The following is a 19,970-nucleotide window of genomic DNA, read 5'->3' as shown; positions in this document are numbered from 1 at the left end:
GCTGAAAGACAGGACCTCTGCAACCCATGGGGTCCCCAAATGACTGTCCGGAGAGCGGTAGGTGATGGGACAGTGGTAAACAGGTCCTGGGTCAACATCTGGGCTGGCATGAACATGTCAGAGCCTACCAGGGCTGAAACTGCTCATTGAAACATATTTTCTTTCTTCTTATTGTTAAACACATTTTATAGTCAGGGGGGCCAGCCAGACATTTATTTTATTTATTTAGCACATTTCTAATCCGCCCAATAACTAACGTTTTCTGGGTGGATTACAATCAGTTCAAAAACTAAAAATGCCAGTTTAAAACAGTTAAAAATATAAAATGCAATACAAATATTTAGAAGAATAAAATGCAATATAACAAACAAGAAACAACACAGGCATAGATAAAACAACCATAATAACCTAGAACTACATCCCTAAAATGCCTGGGAGAAAAGAAAGGCCTTTGCCTCATGCCAGAAAGATAATAGCGCAAGCACCAGGTGAACCTCTTTGGTGAGTTTATTCCATAAGTGGGGTGCCATCACTGGGAAGGCCCTGTCTCTTGTAGCCACCTGCCTAGCTTCCTTTGGCAGGGGCTCCTGAAGGAGGCCCCTGAAGATGCAAGCAGGGTCCAAGAAGGTAGATGCAGGAGGAGAGGTGCCTTTAGGTACTTGTGTCCCACGCAATTTAGGGCTTTAAAGGACAACACCAACCCTTTGAATTTGGCTTGGAAACAGACTGGGTGCCAGAGCAGCTGACAAAGCTCTGGCATCACATGGTCGAATAGGCCAGTCCCAGTTAGTAACCTAGCAGCTCTGTTTTGTACTAACTGAAGTTTCTGAACCATCTTCAAAGGCAAACCCACATACAATGCATTGTAATAATCCAACCAGGAGGTTACCAGAGCATGGATAACTGTCACCGCATGGATAACATCGCAGCCGGTATATCATCCTAAGCTGATAAAAGGTGCTCCTGGCAAAGGGGGACACCTGGGCCTCAAGAGAAAGTGAAGAATCCAGGAGCACTCCAAGCTGCGTTCCTGCACTTACATGGGGACTAGGGTTGGCGGAGAATTTCTCCCCGAAACTTCGGGGGGCCGAGCGCCAACGTGTTCGGCCCCCCGAACAAGTTTCGGGGAGAAATCCTCCGAACCCCCCCCGCACCCGCCCCCGGGACGGGACTTACCTTCGCCGAATGTCCCTCCCGGCGGCGGGTCCAGCCGGCGGTTCGGCGGGTGTTCGAGCGGGGCGGGAGCGGCAGCCGGTCTTTCGACCAGCTGCTGCTGCCGCCATTGCAATCAAAGAAAAAAAAAAAAAAACGCCCCCTGATAGGCTACGTGACGATTCACGTAGCCTATCACGGCTAGATCTGCAAAGTCAGCCGTGATAGGCTACGTCAATCGTCACGTAGCCTATCACGGGTGACTTTAAAAAAAAAAAGTGTGTACGGATAATGGCGGCCCCCATAGGGAGCCGCCATTCCCGTTCCTTATTTGGTCGCTGTAGTCTACGTAAATGTTTACGTAGACTACGGCGAAAATAAGGGCGAAGCGCTCCCCCCCACCGCGAACAAGCTGCGAGAAAAGGTAAGTGACTTTCGTCCACCCCTAGGCCTAGCTTGTAGGATTTTGAGCACTTTGCTGGCTTGTGAAATTAGCGCAATTGTATGGTAGTTTGAACACTCTTTGGCATTGCCCTTCTTTGGAATTGGAATGTAAACTGACCTTTTCCAGTCTTGTGGCCACTGTTGAGTGTTCCAAATTTGTTGGCATATTGAGTGCAGCACTTTAACAGCATCATCTTTTAGGATTTTAAATAGCTCAGCTGGAATACTGTAATCTCCGCTAGCTTTGTTGTTAGTAATGCTTCCTAAGGCCCACTTGACTTCACTCTCTAGGATGTCCGGCTCAAGTTCAGTGACTGCACTATCATGGCTATCATATACATTCAGATCTTTCCTGTATAGTTCTTCTGTGTATTCTTTCCACCTCTTCTTAATCTCATCTGCTTCTGTTAGGTCCCTGCCTTCTTTGTCCTTTATCATGCCCGTCTTTGCACAAAACGTTCCCTTGAGATCTCCGATTTTCTTGAAGAGATCTCTAGTCTTTCCCATTCTGTTGTTTTCCTCGATTTCTTTGCATTGTTCATTTAAGAAGGCCTTCTTGTCTCTCCTTGCTATTCTCTGGAACTCTGCATTCAGTTGGGTATATCTTCCCCTTTCTCCCTTGCTTTTCGCTTCCCTTCTTTCCTCAGCTACTTGTAAAGCCTCATCAGACAGCCACTTGGCTTTCTTGCATTTCTTTTTCTTTGGGATGGATTGAGTTGCTGCCTCCTGAACAGTGTTACGGACCTCCGTCCATAGTTCCTCAGGTGCTGTGTCTATCAGGTCTAATCCCTTAAATCTATTCCTCACCTCCACTGTATATTCATAAGGGATATGATTTAGGTCATACCTGAATGGTTTAGTGGTTTTCCCTACGTTCTTCAATTTGAGCCGAAATTTTGCAACAAGAAGCTCATGATCTGAGCCATAGTCAGCTCCAGGTCTTGTTTTTAGTGACTGTATAGAGCTTCTCCATCTTTGGCTGCAAAGGACATAATCAATCTGATTTCGATATTGACCATCTGGTGATGTCCATGTGTAGAGTCGCCTCTTGTGCTGTTGGAAAAGAGTGTTTGCTATGATCAGCGTGTTCTCTTGGCAAAACTCTATTAGCCTTTGTCCTGCTTCATTTTGTGAAGCTTCACCAAGGCCATGCTTGCCTGTTATCCCAGTGATTTCTTGACTTCCTACTTTAGCATTCCAATCCCCTATGATGAAGAGGACATCTTTGTTTGGTGTTAGTTCTAGAAGGTGTTGTAGGTCTTCATAGAACCGATCAACCTCAGCTTCTTCGGCCTCAGTGGTTGGGGCATAGACTTGAATTACTGTGATGTTGAATGGTTTGCCTTGGATTCGTACTAAGATCATTCTGTCGTTTTTGAGATTGTACCCCAGTACTGCTTTTCCCACCCTTTTACTGACTATGAGTGCTACTCCATTTCTTCTAAGGGATTCTTGCCTACAGTAGTAGATATAATGGTCACCTGAATTAAATTCGCCCATGCTTGTCCATTTTAGTTCGCTGATTCCCAAGATGTCGATGTTCAATCTTGCCATCTCATGTTTGACCACCTCCAGCTTACCTTGATTCATTGAAGTAATACATATGACCATCTAAAGCCAGCAGCCCCTGCCCCGGTTATTAAGTCTTGGGTCTTACATTTCCTAGATGGACTACTGCATAGAAAGCGCAAGTATACTCTGTCATTACAAAGGGGAAAATATTTTGTATAGGTCGAATAAGTCTTGGGTGGAACATATTTAATCATCTGGGCACTTCTTGGTTCAATCTGCCCGTGTCCCTGCATTTTTAAAGCATGCTAGCCATTTTCAGCATGTTTGTAGGATACAAAATGGTAATGGCATAAAGATGATTAAGTTTGCACATACCTGCAGCATATTTCTTGGCTGTCTTGACTTTCCACAAAATGCAAAAAAGCATTTTCACTTGATCTAGAATCACACAAGGAAAGATGTCATGTTCCGAGGTTTGAACTTGTCTGCTGGCGTGGACAATTATCCCAAACCTGCTTTGTGTCTGAGTCTATCTCATCTTCTTTTTGTTGGGGGAGACAGGATATTCTAGGGATGGCGGAGAATTTCTCCACGAATCTTCGGGAGGCTGAGCGCCGAGGCATTCAGCCCCCCGAAAGTGTTGGGGAAATTCTCCACCGGCCCCCCGCCCGCCCCCCGGGATGGGACTTACCTTCAGCGAATGTCCCTCTCAGCGGCGGGTCCCAGCGGCATTTCGGCGGCGTTTCGGCGGGGGCGGGGGCGGCGGCCGGTCTCCCGACCGGCTGCCGCCGCCGCCATTACAAAATAAAAAAGTTAAAAAAAAACCTGTGATAGGCTACGTAACGATTAACGTAGCCTATCACTACGGGTGACGTTGGGGAAAAAAAAGCGCGTACGCAAATGGCGGCGGCCCATGGGCGCCGCCATTTGCATTCCTTATTTTGGCACGTCTAGTTTACGTAAACATTTACGTAGACTACGGCGAAAATAAGGGCAACGCAAATAGCGTTCCCTTATTTTCGCCGTAGTCTACGTAAATCTTTACGTAGACTAGACGTGCCAAAATAAGGAACGCAAATGGCAGCGCCCATGGGCCGCCGCCATTTGTGTACGCGCTTTTTCCCCCCCCCAAAGTCACCCGTGATAGGCTACGTGACGATTAACGTAGCCTATCACGGCTGACTTTGGAAATCTAGCCGTGATAGGCTACGATAATCGTTACGTAGCCTATCACGGGTTTGTTTGTTTTTTTTAACTTTTTCTTTCGCCGCCAGGGAGACAGGGCGCTTCTCCCCGGCCTGAATTTCGGCCGGGCGAGGCGGGATGCCTCCCCCCCCTCGCCTGAACTTCAGGGGGAGAAGCAAAGCGCCTCCCCCCCACCATGAATCACCCCTGCAAAAAGGTAAATGACTTTCGTACATCCCTAGGATATTCTTGGTGTCTGGATGCATGAAGGTAAAGTTGTAGAGGAAAGAGCACACTCCATCAGGTGGGGAAGCTGATAGTGCAGAGAACACCAAACATCCGAGCCCAGCATGGCAAACCATGAAGGAGCTCGTTTGCATGCTGAATAGAGTTGTTCATATGTTTCACTGTAACTGTTAAACTGAGCTAAGAAACCAAAAGGGGTGTTTGGGACACTTGAGGGGTTTTTTTCTCCCCTTGTCAGCCCCCTGCAGTTTGAGTGTTGAATAGGTGTTGGCCCGCCCTGATCTTTCGTGGCCCTTGGAGAGAAGGGGTCGCATTTCTGGGCAGAAAGAGGGTGTAGGATGGGGGCTATAGTTTCCCTTTGCGAAGAAAGAGCCAGGGTAATTGTTTGTTGGAAACTGTTTCTTATTTACAAAGGAAAGGTTGAAGAGCTGAACTATTCCCATGCTGGGTGCTAGAAATAGGGAGTTGCTTAGCTTTACTATACTAGTCTAGAGCTGAATCATTATTGGCTGGAAATCATGAACAGGTGGGCTCTTGCTCCGCGGCTGAAATCATTACTAGGTGGGGAGGGTTAGAGCTATGGTAGCGCTGTGGAACTAACTTAGCAGCCCCCATTGGAGCTGCAGAGTCACTGAGGTTCCCCAGCTGGCACGGTGCAAGACATCACAATGCTCTCCAGTTGTCCGGATTCCCTTTTTGCCCAGCTGAGAACTCCAAGAGCCAAATCAACACTCAGGCCAGAGGCTGCATTTCCAAGGCTTTAATTCCATTTACCCTACTGAGGCATACAGATGCAAATTGCCGGAGACTCATAGAACGCAAAAGAAACAGCCTTCAGGGCGTTCAAAGGCAGACTACGAAAGTTGATCTCCATTTGGGGAAAAAGGCGGCAAGCTCTCTTAACTTCAGGGGTGGGAGGGGAAGATCTCCCCCTCTCCCGGACACTTCCAGGCGCAGCTGTTGACGCCGAGCCAATCGGGCAGAGCGCCAAAGTTCAGCCCCTGCGACTTCCCACTTGTGCTCGCATCTGCATCTTGCGTCTAAAAGTTCAGGTTGTTCTTCCCTCGCCTCCCCCTGTCCGCTATCTCTCCCAGGGATGTGTGAATGGGGGGAGGGCTCTCCGTGCAGCTGTGCCTCTGGAGCATGGGAAAAGTCCTTCCCCACATGTTGCAGCTCTTCCTCCAAATCTGAGCTACTCTGACACTCTATATGCTCAGAGGCAACCCTGACACCAGTCCTGTGCCTGCCTTTGTGCTGCTGCCTGCTGGTTGGAGTCCCTCACTGCAATGCACCCCAGCTGTTGCTGCTGTCCCCCACAGGTGCAACATACTGCAATGCTCTCAAATCCTGTGCCTAGAGCATCCCTACTCATTGGCTGCATTCCTGGACGAACTGTGAGCAAGGTCAAAGGACACAGACTTCCTCTGATATATCTAGACCATGGGAGAGAGTGATATGAGTTGGACTAAAAGATATTTTTGGCTTATCTGTTATTGATTGACTGTTGACTTGAATAAATACCATTATTTGTACATATCTCTGGAGTGTGTGTGGGGGTAAGGTTGCTATTTAGACACCCAAATTGGAGTCCCAGGTTTCCTGGGTGGGGGCTTGAGCCAGAACTAAAAGTAAGGGAAGAATAACCTCTAGACATTGAACCTGGCCCTGGGTGCTGACCCAAGGGTTACACGAACTCTTGCACAAGCTAGTTGGGAGTTTCAAAATGGGTGCAACCAAACGTGCATCCCACAGAAAGCAAAGAAGACTGAGGGGGGATATGATGGCACTTTTCAAGTACATAAAGGGTTGTCACACAGAAAAGGGCTGCAGCCTTTTCCCTATCACCCAAGACTGTAGGACATGGCATAACAGCCTTAAGTTTCAGGAAGGGCAGACCTTTGGCTGAAAATCAGGAAAAATTTCCTAATGGTCAGAGCAGTCAGCAAATGGAGTCAGCTGCCTAGGGAGGTGCTGCGCTCTTTGTCACTGGAAGTATTCAAGCAGAGACTGGACAGCCATCTGTCAAGGATGCTTTTAAACTGGATTCCTGCCCTGAGCTGGAATGGACTGGAGGGCGTAAATGGCCCCCTCTGACTCTATGATTCTAGAAAGGAGAACATCTGCATTTCAGAGCATACTCTGTATCCAATTTATGCTTTCATTTCCTAAAGGCAAAGATACCCAAGGAACTCCATGGAGTATCTGTGGATATTTGAGATGGTGGCAGGGAGGAGGAGAAAAAAAGAAAGGAAGGAAGGAAGGAAGGAAGGAAGGAAGGAAGGAAGGGACAGGATTTGCAATCTTTGCTTGCAAACATACCAGAATGAATTGCTGCAGAGGACAGGACCAGAAGTAGTGGGTGGAAATAGGAAGGGAACTAAACATTAGGAAAAACATTCTAATGGTAAGAGCAGTTCAACAGGGGAGCAGGCTGTCTTGGGGGGCAGGGTGAGCGCTCCTTTGCTGAAGGAGTTTAACCACAGGCTGCTTGGCCATTTGTCGGGGATGCTGTCATTGCAAGATTCCTGCGCTGAGCAAGAGATCAGGTGACCTCCAAGATCCCTTCCACCTTGCTGATTATGGGACTTCTTCACACAAAATGGCCGCAAAAGTAAAGGCTTCATTCTTTCACCTCTCACTGAGAGAGGGGGAAGGAAAAGGGATGGAAGGGTAAATGAGGCTATCCATGTCACGATATGCCTGGGCCCAACCCAATCTGCCCAAATTAGGTCTCTAATGGCTTTAACCCCTTACCTGACTTCTACTTCACAGATTCTCTTGCACAGGCTAAATGAGTTGGCCAGCAAGCGAACGCAGTTTGGTGAAAATTTGTTCTCACGGATGCTGCAGGAGGGAGTGGGGGTTGGAGGGGAGAGAAGCAGAACTGTCAAAACATTGAGTCTGGAAATCAGGCAACTTTGGCTTGGTGATGGATCAGGATTGGCAATGGATTAGCTGTAAATACAGATCAAGTGCAAGTACGTTGGTTAATTAACAAGGCCATCCCGAGTTTAGTTCTTTGAGGGAAGGGAAGGCATGATATGTGAACGTGTCAACATGTGTCTAGGGGGCACCACAATGTATCCCAGAAGGCTTTTCAACTGTAGGTTGAGCCAGGAAGTGGCAAATTGCAATGATGAACTGTTAGAGAGCATCTCCCCAAATGGGTTACCCTGACTTAGGGATGTTGCGGGCATCCGACATGGAGTGGTGTTCGACACACTCCAGCCCACTCGGCCTGCTGGACTGGGGTCCACAGACCTCACTGGCTGCTTGGCACACAACTAGGGATGGCGGAGAATTTCTCCCCGAATCTTTGGGGGGCCGAGCGCCAACGCATTCGGCCCCCCGAAATCGGCGGTGAAATTCTCCGCCACCCCCCCTGCCACCCCCCCGGGATGGGACTTACCTTTGGCGAATGTCCCTCCCGGCGGCAGGTCTCAGCGGCGGTTCGTTGGCCTTTCGGCGGGGGCGGGGGCGGCAGCTGGTCTTCCGACCGGCTGCTGTCGCTGCCATTACAGAGTGTAAAAAAAACCCAAAAAGCCCGTGATAGGCTACATAACAAAAGATTAACGTAGCCTATCACGGCTAGATTTCCAAAGTCAGCCGTGATAGGCTACGTTAATCGTTACGTAGCCTATCACGGGTGACTTTGAAAGAAAAAAAAAAGCGCATACGCAAATGGCGGCGCCCTATGGGCGCCGCCATTTGCATTCCTTATTTGGTCCCGGTAGTCTACGTAAAGATTTACGTAGACTACCGGGACCAAATAAGGAATGCAAATGGCAGCGCCCATAGGCCGCCGCCATTTGCGTACATGCTTTTTTTTTTTTCAAAGTCACCCGTGATAGGCTACGTAACGATTTACGTAGCCTATCACGGCTGACTTTGGAAATCTAGCCATGATAGGCTACGTTAATCGTTACGTAGGCTATCACGGGGTTTTTCTGTGTTTTTTTACACTTTGTTTCGCGGCCGGGGAGACGGGGCGCTTCTCCCCGGCCTCAATTTCGGCCGGGCGAGGCGGGAAGCCTCCCCCCCCGGCCTGAATTTCGGCCGGGTGAGGCAGGACGCCTCCCCCCCCCTCGCCTGAACTTCGGGGGGAGAAGCGAAGCGCCTCCCCCCCACCGCGAAGCACCCCTGCGAAAAGGTAAGTGACTTTCGTACATCCCTACACACAACAGTTCGACGAGCACCCAGTGACTGCTGTGCGGCTGCCTGGTCCCTTAGCGAGCCACAGTTTGCATAAAAATGGCGGCTCATTATTCTGCATAAAAGGCCTTTTACGGAAATGGCAGCCCTAAAGCTGCCTTTTACACAACGTTACAGGGATGAATGGTCCACACACAGACTACATAAAAAATGGTGGTGTGAACAAGCCCACGAGCATTGAACCTCCTTAAGCCCAAGGGCCACATTCCTTTCCAGAGAAGCTCATGGGGGGCATATTCCAGTGGTGGGCGGAGCCAAATACAAAAGGGGCAGGGCCAAAACACCAGCATAGTTTAGTTCAAAGCCCTTACTGCCAGTAACTAAGTCTTAGGAGAAGCATTTCAACTTTTTAGAATGGGGGGCTGCACAAAAGCCAGGAAACCACCAAACAGCAGTGTTCTGGAAAAGGGGTGGGGCCAGGGGAAGGGGGTATGGTCATCTGGGAAACCCTGGAGGGCTGGACTGGAAGGGCTGGATTTGGCCCCCAGGTCTGAAGTTCTGCACCCTTGCCATACAAGGACTTCTGTGCTTTTGCGGGGTTATTAAATGTAGGAGCAGATAGGCATGACAGAGAAATCTGAAACGGAATCAAATGAGTTTAGATTTCTATAAATCCAACCTGTAGCTTCTGCAGCAGGCCGGCTTTTCCTGAGTGGCACAGATTCCACAGACTTGCAGACTGATTTTTTTTGCATTCCGGAATTGTATGCAGATTTAGTTGCAGAAAAATACATAAGATTTAAAAAAAACACCGAGCCAAAATGTGCATTTCCTCTATAGGCTAAACCACGAATGTGCACATTTGGGGTGGGATTTATGCAGTTTTGCAAGTGTGTGCTTGCGCAAGTGTGAATTTGGGAAATTGGAAAAAGTCTGATTCCATCAATGAGTGCACGGCGGAATGAAAGGCACCTGACAATCTGTGAAATGTAGACTGAATGGATTTTACAAAATCTGCACATCCTTAGCAGCAGACTAAGCCCGACAGTGTCTACTGCTTAGCATCTTAGGGGGGTTAGCTTCTTTCAAGACTGCCATGTTATTCAAAAGTTCGGAATCATTGGGCTGACTCAAAGCCTAGCTTGCCAAGCCATCTGAGGAGCCTTGGGGCTCTCTTCAGGCCCAAGGCAAGAGCAATATTCCCTGCTTGAGAGAACTCACCAGAGTTTCTCTCCTTCCCGTTGATTCTCTTGCTGCTCCAGCCTCCCCTAAGAAGCCCCTGCACCACTGTCTTGCCTGCCTCTGTCCAACTCCTGCATTTCCTACCTTGTGGTTTTGCCTTGCAGTAGCTTTAATTTGTCTGCTAAGGACAATTACCATGGCATGTCTGGACTTGTCAAAGAAGCCACCAGTAGCCTTGGCTTGTCCTTGAGAAAGTAAATGCATTTCCAGAAGTCTCACTTTGTTAGTGTGTTGCAGCACAACCAGCAAAGAGTCCTGCAACTGTTGAGTTTTTCAGGGGACACAAGGATCTTTGCTGTGCCCCCCCCCCACATCTATTACAAGTTGTGTTCTATTCCAGCCACCCCTGATATCATTAGTACTTGTGCTGTGTGGAGTTCCCAGCCCCCAGATCCAAGTAGTTCCACAAGTAATTGCAATTTGCAAACAAACAGTCTTGTATCTTAATGCTGTTCAGTGATCGGATGAGATCAGATAACTCCAACTCTGTTGCAGGAGGTTTATTGTATTGAATCAAACCTCAAAATGTGTGGAATTCAGCTCCTCCTTCCTCCAGAAAGTCTAGAACTGGAGAGACGACTCACACATCAACTACCGCTGTAGCATTAAAAGGCTTCTGTCATATAAACCTGTGAACCAGCAGTATACAATCAGGGCACCCGACGTTATTGACTCTGAGTGGCGGCAGGTCCCCAGGGGCCTCGGGCAGAGGTCCCGTCCCTAACCCTGTCAAGAAGATGGATGTCCAGACTCACCTTAAGAGCTTCAGGCTGTTGAGACAGGGCAGGAACGACAGCAAATGCTCAACACTGTCATCATTCAGCGAGTTCCCAGATAAGCTGCAGAGCCAGGGAGGAGAGTTTGGAACACATGGGAAGAAGAGAGTTTGACCATCTATTGTGGGGCGGAAGCCTGGAGGGTTCACAAAGCTGTTGAAATGGCTTGAAGCAGTTGCACAGTTTGCACGCAATGACAACCCAGGTGTGTGTGTTTTTTAACCCTTGGGTAGTTGTGAATGAGCCAGTGTGCCAATTCACCCCACTCTGACTTGTCGGGGGAGAGGCAAGACAGAGTTCCAGTTTCGGACAGCACGCTAAACGACCTGGGACGGCACATCCCTGGGTTGCTCAGCCGCTCCCACTGGCAGCGAGAGCTATCAAGTCGCATCAACAAACACACCAGCTTGTAGGGATGTATGAGTAATTCATTTCAGTTTTATTTTAGACTAGAATTTCTTTTAAAATACTGGGCTTCTTTAGGAGTTTGGATTTGTCTGTATCCTTAGAGTCAAACTGCACACTATGTTAATTGTGTAGCTTGTAACTAAGGCTTTTTTTACTCTAGAGTAAGTACATGCATCCCCAATTCAGATCAGGACCACCGCACACCAGGAGGGGAGGATGAAACCTTCCTCCTTACACAAGCCATTGACACCAATGGAGACTTCTCCCCCTTTTTTAACTCCTGCATCAGGAGAGGAGGTGGGATTTCAGGAAGCAAACTGGTGATGCTGGGAAGGTTTCACCCCACCCCACCCTGGTGTGTCATAGCCCCGATCCAAATCAGGGGCATGTGCAGTTATTCTAGAGTTTTAAAAAAGCTTCAGCTACACGCTTTGCAGTTAAAGTAATGTGTAGTTTGACTCGTTGTGCTAATTTGGTCATGTGAATTGGGCCTCCGGCTCAATTCCACTGACTTTAAATGAGTGGGATGGGTTGGTACAAATACACTCACATACACACACAGCACTTACTTGATCTCTGTCAGCCCAGAACATGTGGTTAGAATCCCAAAGAGTCGGTCCACATCCTCCGGGCCCACCAGGCAGTCCCTAAGGCTGAAACACAGAACCTGTTCAGCAGCACACCAAAGATCGTTGGAGGCTGGTGGGTCCGATGTCAGTGGGGTGGCGAATCCGCTCCGGGTTTCAGTCAGAACCAGTCAGAACTGACTGGTTCTGACTGAAACCCGGAGCGGATTCGCCGCCCCACTGACATCGGACCCACCAGCCTCCATTGCCAAAGACTTAAATCAGCATTAATTCTGCTCCAGTGCTACCTGATGGATATATTGGAGGAGGGAACAAAATAAATAGCAGGTAGGCCACATCTGGCCCAGGGGCCTGCGGTTCAACAGCCTTCCCCAAGAGAGAGGGCAGAAGACATTTGCTCTCACTGTGATTGACTCAGAAGGCTGCCATGTCATCACGTAGAACTGTTCCGAAGCCAAACACAGAGAAGGCGACACTTCCTGCCCTCACTCTAGGGACTTACAGAAGGGGATGCTCTGACTTGGATGCCTGCATTGAGCAGGGGGTTGGACTCAATGGTCCTGTAGGCCCCTTCCAACCCTACTATTCTGTGATTCTAGGAGAGTGGTGTCCACCAGCTACTGGGAGGAGTTCCAGAAGCACTGTTGCATCATGGTGGGTTCACTGCCAGCTTTGCCCCCTTTCACCCCACCCACCAAACAGCCGAAATGGCCCTCCACTTTGGAGAAGGAAAGAAATTACCCTTTCAATTTCACGCCCTTCAAATGGGGTGGGAAACTGGGATGGGGAGTGGGGGGGCATTTCCTCTCAGCCCCAGGCATATCGGATGGGTCTGTTTCAGGGCACTGCAAGCTTCTGCAATAATATCACAGCTTGAAATGGCTGAACGGCTACAGTTTAATTTGCAAGTCGTTTGAGATTCCCAAGCAGAAAGTAAAATAGAAACTCACCAAAAGCACCGGCCACAGACAGCACGATCCAGCATCTCCCCTGGATGCTCACTGGCCAGGCTATGTCTTCAGAGGAAAAGAAAACCCACCAGGTTAGTCACCTTGAAGACACACTTGGATTATGCTTCTGAAATTATCCTGAGACGTACTTTCTCCCCAGAGGAAACTGGAAATCTGAATCTGCCCTGGTCTTATCTCTGAAGTGAGATTGGCACATTACAAATCCTCCCTTGTTCCATTTTGAATTTCTGAATTTTGTGGAGACCACTGTTTGTTATAGCTTTCAGTTCCTTTGTTTCTCCCCTTCCCTCTGTATTACTAAGGCACATTGGTAAACAGTGCAAAGAAGAAGAAGCTTGGCATGATTGTACATAAGAGCCCTATTCAGAAGAGAACTGTTCCTGAGCAGGACTGTGCTAAGTAGTCACATTTCTGATGCCAGCGCATGAGCAGGACTGTGCTAAGTAGCCACACCCGATGCCAGCGCATGAGCAGGACTGTGCTGACTAGCCACATCCCTGATGTCACACATTCTGACTAGGCCAAAGCCCCTTGATGTCTGCACATACAGCATGAACATCTGCAGGGAGGGAACCTTTGGTGAAGGCCCTCTACCTGCAGATGTTTGCCCTGCATGTGCAAGGGGTGGGCAAGTCTTTAAGGCAGCCTTCCTCAACCTGGTGCCCTCCAGATGTGTGGGCTTACAACTCCCGTAATTCCCAGGCAACCCACCAGGCTGGGGAAGGCTGCTTTAAGGGGCTGCAAGATGCTTTTATGTTTTTGCTGCAACAGACTAACACAGCTTCCCTTCTGGAAAAAGTGGTATTAAAGATGTGGAATGTCTATAGGAAGCTGCTGAATCCCAGGCCAAATTACTTGTCCACCTAGTCCATCTGCTTTTACTGGAAGCTGTTCTCCAGAGTCTCAGGCAGAGAGGGGTCTTTTCTACCCCCTGCTACCTGATTCTTTGAACTGGAGATGCTGGGGAATTGAGATTGGCACTGGAGGCTGGGAGCTCCAATGTCAGTGGGGCAGTGAATGCACTCCAGGTTTCAGTCAAAACTCTAAAGGCACTATCCAAGGTGCTTTGCATTCCAGCCTCCACTGGAACCTGGGATGTCCTGTGTGCAAAACAGGTGCTCTTCTACTGAACTGTGGTCCCTCCACCCCAAGATGCATTGACATGAGTGATCTTTACCTGATTTTTTCCCCAAAGGTTAAGTGAACTTGCTGGGGAGTACCCAAACTGGAATGAGAAAGAGGATGCAAACCGTGAGCAGAGGCAGGAGTTCTAGCATTCTGTTAGACACACCCCTCCATGCCAGACACACAGACGCACCCTTCTGTAGGCTGGCTGCACAGATAAGAGAAAGGTGATTTGCAAACATACCCTAATCGCATCGATTCCATATGTTCTGAGGAACAGAAGAATTGTGCCAAGCAAAAGACACTATCCAGGGACACATGGTTACCATCCAGCCTTGAAGAAAAGGAAGCAATAAAGACTTTATCACCAGGAATGCATGAGCCTCGTGTGGCACAGAGTGGTAGGCAGCAGTATTGCAACCGAAACTCTCCCCACGACCTGAGTTCGATCCCAGCAGAAGCTGGGTCTCGGGTAGCCGGCTCAGGTCGACTCAGCCTTCCATCCTTCCAAGATCAGTAAAATGAGCACCCAGCTTGCTGGGGGAAAGGTAGTCACGACTGGGGAAGGCAATGGCTAACCACCCCGCTATAGTCTGCCATGAAAACACCAGCGCAAGCGGCATCCCTCTAGGAGTCAGCAATGACTCGGTGCTTGTACAGGAGGGACCTTTCCTTTCCTTTTTTCCGCCAGGAACACAGCTATGATGATTCAGTGCTGCAAAAGGACAAAACTTGATTTATTCATGGGGACTTCCTTGTTGCTTAGGGTGACTCTTTTACAGTTGGCACCTGGGTTCAGCAGACTGAACAGGCGGGCACAGATCTGGTGTATTTCTATTTAAATTATAATAGTTATTTCTGAATTTGCATCTATACTTATAAATGAGCATATGCAAATCATATGCGGATTGCTGCCCCCATTTTTGGTGATGCATTTCCTCTTTTCTGGTGATTCCTAAGTGACTACTCTAGAATTGTTCCAGCTGTAGAGCTCGCTGCTACCAGATGTGGGCACAACTAATAGAAAAGCCATCGCTTTTTAATGTGATCCTACTCACTTACAGTCCTGCCCCACTTACATTTGTGTAACAGTTCCACAGAGGGAAGATGGGGGTGAAGGAAGGCCAGCCTGAGTTGACCTTAAGGAATGAAATTCCCTAAGGTCGCACTAGATGCTGTTTGCTTGGCAGGAGAGAGAGACAGAGACTAATACAGAGGCCCAGCCAAGTAAGAAATTGACACCACTTGTAATCAGTTAAAGATTTCTGGAGTGCTTTGCTACGAAAATCCTGCATTTGCACTGGGAGGCCTAGTATTCACTGAGGTGGTCCATATCTGGACAGCCTGGAGGTAAGGGCTCAATGGATGAATGCTCCTCCATATAAATTCACACACACACACAATCCATCTGACTAGAAGTTAGGGAGAAGGGTTATAACCCTAGCCTTCTCCCTTACACACTTGTTTTCCACTTGCAGAGAATTCTAAGTGCACAACACCCCCCACCTACAGTCTGAAGTGGTACAGTCCAGATGCTGGTCAACTACCTTGCTGAGGAATAGGCCAGGATAACCCCAGTTTAAATATATCATTAAATATATACACAAGCAGGACGACTGTCACTTACCTTAAGGAACGTAACATGTTCTGCTCTGAGAGTAGCTCTGTCAATTTCAAAACCCCTGGGTCACCCAGAAAATTATTTGACAAGCTACAATTTTTTAAAAAAAAGAAGAGATTTTTTAAAAAAAAGATAAACACACACTTTATATTTATAGCTCATATTATGGCTTCTTTGCCTGGATGAATTAAGTGATGGATTCTTTTTATCGTCCTTGTTCTTGGTAGAGGACATGGTGGAAGACGTGGGTGAATGTCAACAGACCTTAAGGGAATGATCTATGTATGTCCAAAAGGTGGGGAAAGATATACATATTTTCAGACATTAATGAAACACATCAGGGCTTGTCTGTCTTTACATGTGAATATCAATGTTCATCAAAGCTTGGACATTCACTGTAATGTTTGATTACAAGACCAAGAACCAAGAACTTACTCTAACTCAGATACACCATGGCACGTTCTCAGGGACGAGCACAAGTTCTTCAGTTCTTCACCACAAAGATTATTGTCTGCCAAGCTAGAGAAGAAGGAAAATCACATCTGTGTTTGGGAGGGGCCATAGCTCAGTGTGACAGAGCACGTGCTTGGCATGCCGAAGGTCCCGGTTCATTCCCCGGATTCTTCTGGTAGGGCAAGGAAAGAATCCTGCCTGAAACCCTTAGGAGCTGCTGCCAGTCAGTGTCGACAATACTGGGCTAGATGGACCAAGGGTCTGACTTGGTACAAGGCAGCTTCCTATGTTCCTATGTGTTTATAATAGGACATAATATCCAGTGGTGCATTGGTAAAGTCTGACGTGCTCATCAAGACAGTTCCTGTAGCCATGCTGCCAATGAGAGACCAAAAATGCATGCAGCTGAGTTGATTGATTCATCTCTCTGTGTGTGAGTATTGCATACGTGTGCATTGCATGTGCTTGTGTGTGCATTGTGTGTGTGTGTCCATTGCATGTGCATGTCTTTGTACACACACGCACACACCCACTCAAGATTTTCCAGGAGTTTCTTTTCCCAGCCCCAGGGAGAAACATTTGATCTCAAAGTCAACAAACATTTGATCTCGAAGTCAACAAAGCAGTTTCATCTCCACCCCAAGTAAGTTTTTTTGTAAAGTTAATTAGTCTAACCGGCCCATTTAAGATCAACCCATGCCAAAATGCTTTCCAGTACAAGGAAGGGTCACAACAATATTTTGTTGTTGGGAAAATGTCATTGTTGGGAAAATTCATCCCCCGCCCCGGTTCCCCGGAGGATTGTAGCTAATCTCAGAGGGAAGAGGTGAGGGGGCTGGCAGGTGATGTCATCATGCCTGCTAATCAAACAGTCCCAGCGCTTCAACCCTGTGAGCCCTGCTTCCGCTGCACCACGGATGATAGCTCTGCTCACATGGCACAGCTGTGCTAAGTAAATGTGCATGGCGAGTGGGGAGCATGACTGCAAAGCCAAGGAGGGCCCATAGCTCAGTGGCAGGGCACTTGCTTTGCATGCAGAAAGTCCCAGGTTCAGTTCCTGGCATCTCCATGTAGAGCAGGAAAAACTCCTGCCTGAAAGCCTGTAGAGCCACTGCCAGTCAGTGCCGACAATACTGGGCACCATGGACCAAGGGGCGGTTCCTGTGTTCCTACACACTGCACCTGCTCTACACACATTCAACTGAATGTCTGCATCAATCCTTTCTGCATACGGAAATGATGCAACGTGTCTTCAGTCAGCACAATTATATGTGAATACTGACAGTATGAAATAAGCTATTTGGTTTAAAAACAACAACAACAACAACAACAACCATGATTCAAAACAGTAGCAACCACCAGACACCCAAAGCAGGGTCAGTTTGGGAACCCATTCTGGGTTTCAGTCCGAACAAGCCAGAACTGTAAAGGAGCTATTCAAGGTGCTGAAACCTATCCCCCCAAAAGGGAGAGCACCTTGGATAGCACTTGAATAGCTATTGAATAGTGTTCTGGCTTGTTCTGACTGAAACCCAGAATGGATTCACAACCCCACCGAAATCACAGCCACCAGCCTTCATTGCTGGAATTCTAACAGCATCCCCAAACCCACAAGCATCCCTGGTTTTAGTCTGATATTTGTGAATCTGAAAATGAACTTCATAATTCAAACTCATTTTGGCCACATTCTTAGAACTGTACACACTGCTACCTACCAACCCAATGAAATTCCAACCTAGCTGTATCTTAATGATTTGGGTGTTGAATAACGGAATAATGAAAATACTTCGCAAATATAGAAAACTAGATGTCAGGGCGAAAGCTAATATAGTGTTCTCCTTGACATGCTAGATTTCTATATGCAAGAAATGGGGGGTGGGCCCAAAGATTCAGTTGTGCAGTCCTCCCTGTCCAAATTGTCATGGCTGGTAGTCTGGACACAAACAGGTAAGTGAGCTGTGGAACTGGAAGGCACACAAGGAGGAAGGGATGGGCAGCCTGAGAATAAACTGACCTATGCCCAAAAGATTGAGGAGCCAAGTCAACACTAGGAGTGTTATAGGACTAGGTGGAATCCTATTAGCCCCTTGCATCACCTGACCTCTGCTGACTTTCTGGCGTATTTGCTTTATTTTATTTTATTTATTTATTTCATTTCTATATAGCCCAATAGCCAGAGCTCTCTGGGCGGTTCACAGAAATTAAAATCATAAAGTACTACATAAAACAATACCAAATGTAAAAGTTTAAGACTGCAATATAAAAGTACAACCTGAATAAAACCTAGCCACAATGCAGAGATTTAAAATACAGACCTGAAACAGCAGAGCTAAAAGACTAGAGTGCTAAAATACTGGGAGAATAAAAAGGTCTTCACCTGGCACTGAAAGGAGTACAACATAGGCACCAGGCAAACCTCTCTAGAGAGCTTATTCTACAGCCAGGGGGCCACAGCAGAAAAGGCCCTCTTCCTGGTAGCCACCTGTCTCACTTCCTTTGGCAGAGGCTCCTGGAGAAGGACCCCTGAAGATGATCTTAGGTGGCTTGTAGCTGTTGCAATACTGCACTCTGGCCTTCCACAGTGGCAGTGCTAGAGGGCAGCAGCAAATAGGTTAGCAGCATACTCTTCTGAAGTTACCATGACAGCATGGAGAGGAAGGCTTCCGGGTCCCCCTGCCAGTGTCCCCAATTCAAAACCCTTGGTGCCTGCCTTGCAATCATCTTTACATGCAATAGGCTGTTTTTCTAAAGAGCCTCTAAGAGGAATAATCTCTAAGCCGATTGTATTGCCCCTGCAGTAGGCTCTGAACTCTTAATTTAGACGTGCCAAGATAGTGATGAATCAGATCCAGGTTTACTGATAAAGGAGTGCTTTATTGAGTAACTTACAGCACACAGGCGTACCCAGTGGTTGGATCAGACAGTTTCTCTGAACCCAGAGCCATGGGGTAACATGGGTTTTATAGCATACATGTGAGCAATGAGGCAGCATGACATCAGCAAGCGCCCCTGGCATTCATTCTCAGCATAGACTAACAGCACTTGGTTCTCAGCACAGCCACCTGTACCTTTAAGGTAAACAAACTTCACTTCCCAGGCACGTCTTGATGAGATACTCTACTCATTAGTATGGAATGTGCTAGGCTGCGCTATCAGCCTTTTGACTCATCTTCACATGCTCAGAGGCTTACTAGCAAGGGAATTGCACTAATAATGAACTTAAGCAAAGCATTATGGATCTCTAGGCCCCTCTAACACTACAGGTGACTTGGTCATGCTCCTGGGGCCAAAACACCGATATAATCAATGCCACAGTACCATATTTTCCTTGATGTGGTCATCATCTGACATCCGTCACTCCTTAACTGATCATCATTAGAAGAGTGTCGCCTGGAGCAAGGACAAATGAGAAAGTGTTACATGAGAAAATGTTACTTGGGGTGGTGGTGGATTGCCATTCTGGTACAAGCCAGAGCTTCACATTGGCATATGAGAAGAAGAAGGAGAAGAAGAGAACTGACGTGCAGACAAACATCTCTAGGATCAATGCATTTACAGAAGAGGTGCACATATTAGCTAAAATGGTTGCAAACTTTCTAAAGGCCATGAGTGAGTGGGCCTGGTACACCATTCCCCAACCTGGGGCCCTCCAGATGAGTTGGACTGCAATGCCCATCATCCCCAGCTAACACAGCCATTGGATCCAGCAGTACTCTGCTTTAATGGCACGGACTGGACCGTGATTGAGGAAAATATGTATCTACCAATCTGCCCAGTGCCAGCTCTAGGTTTCTGAGGCCTCTTGGGCAAGACACCCTCAAGGGCCCCCCTCCCTCAGTGAGTCTACCTTCTCATGGCCATGGTCACCAGCTGCTCTGGCTCCCCCTCCTCTTCCTCATCATGGCTCCCACTTGCTTGCTTGGCAGGCGGAGAGCCAGGGATCAGGCAGGCCGTGGCCTCTCCTCCTCTTCCTTACCACCACTGTTGCCTGGGCCAGAGCGAGAGGCAGGTGAACAAGCAGGTTGCCATGGGGAAGAGGAGGAACGAGTCCAGGAGGTTCTTGTCAGTGGGCCCCTGCTGCGGTGAGGGCCCTCGG

At 48.0% G+C, this 19,970-nt stretch overlaps 1 protein-coding gene across 9 annotated transcripts in view; it reads right to left on the bottom strand.

Moving 5' to 3' along the window:
- The window catches only part of NLRC5 (NLR family CARD domain containing 5), a 109,564-nt gene that overhangs the window by 46,499 nt on the left and 43,095 nt on the right, over window positions 1-19,970 (bottom strand). For 8 of the 9 annotated variants that reach the window (XR_014784617.1, XM_084812098.1, XM_084812102.1 and 5 more), the window contains exons 17-26: window positions 19,193-19,264; window positions 15,857-15,940; window positions 15,428-15,511; window positions 14,045-14,134; window positions 13,853-13,900; window positions 12,655-12,720; window positions 11,687-11,770; window positions 10,689-10,772; window positions 7,294-7,383; window positions 3,484-3,546 (exon numbers count right to left, since the gene is read on the bottom strand). Coding sequence is in view for 8 of the 9 variants with exons in the window: in XM_084812098.1 (XP_084668224.1) it covers window positions 3,484-3,546; window positions 7,294-7,383; window positions 10,689-10,772; window positions 11,687-11,770; window positions 12,655-12,720; window positions 13,853-13,900; window positions 14,045-14,134; window positions 15,428-15,511; window positions 15,857-15,940; window positions 19,193-19,264 (765 nt within the window). In the remaining variant the exon portion in view is untranslated. The remainder of the gene's footprint in view (window positions 1-3,483; window positions 3,547-7,293; window positions 7,384-10,688; window positions 10,773-11,686; window positions 11,771-12,654; window positions 12,721-13,852; window positions 13,901-14,044; window positions 14,135-15,427; window positions 15,512-15,856; window positions 15,941-19,192; window positions 19,265-19,970) is intronic. The other variant, XM_084812101.1, reaches the window with a different exon arrangement.

The sequence above is a fragment of the Heloderma suspectum genome, chromosome 8, assembly GCF_057233095.1.
Source record: "Heloderma suspectum isolate Gila_16-S chromosome 8, 16-S_ref, whole genome shotgun sequence".
NCBI classification, from domain to species: Eukaryota; Metazoa; Chordata; class Lepidosauria; order Squamata; family Helodermatidae; genus Heloderma; species Heloderma suspectum.
This window is presented reverse-complemented; position numbering and strand designations above follow the sequence as displayed.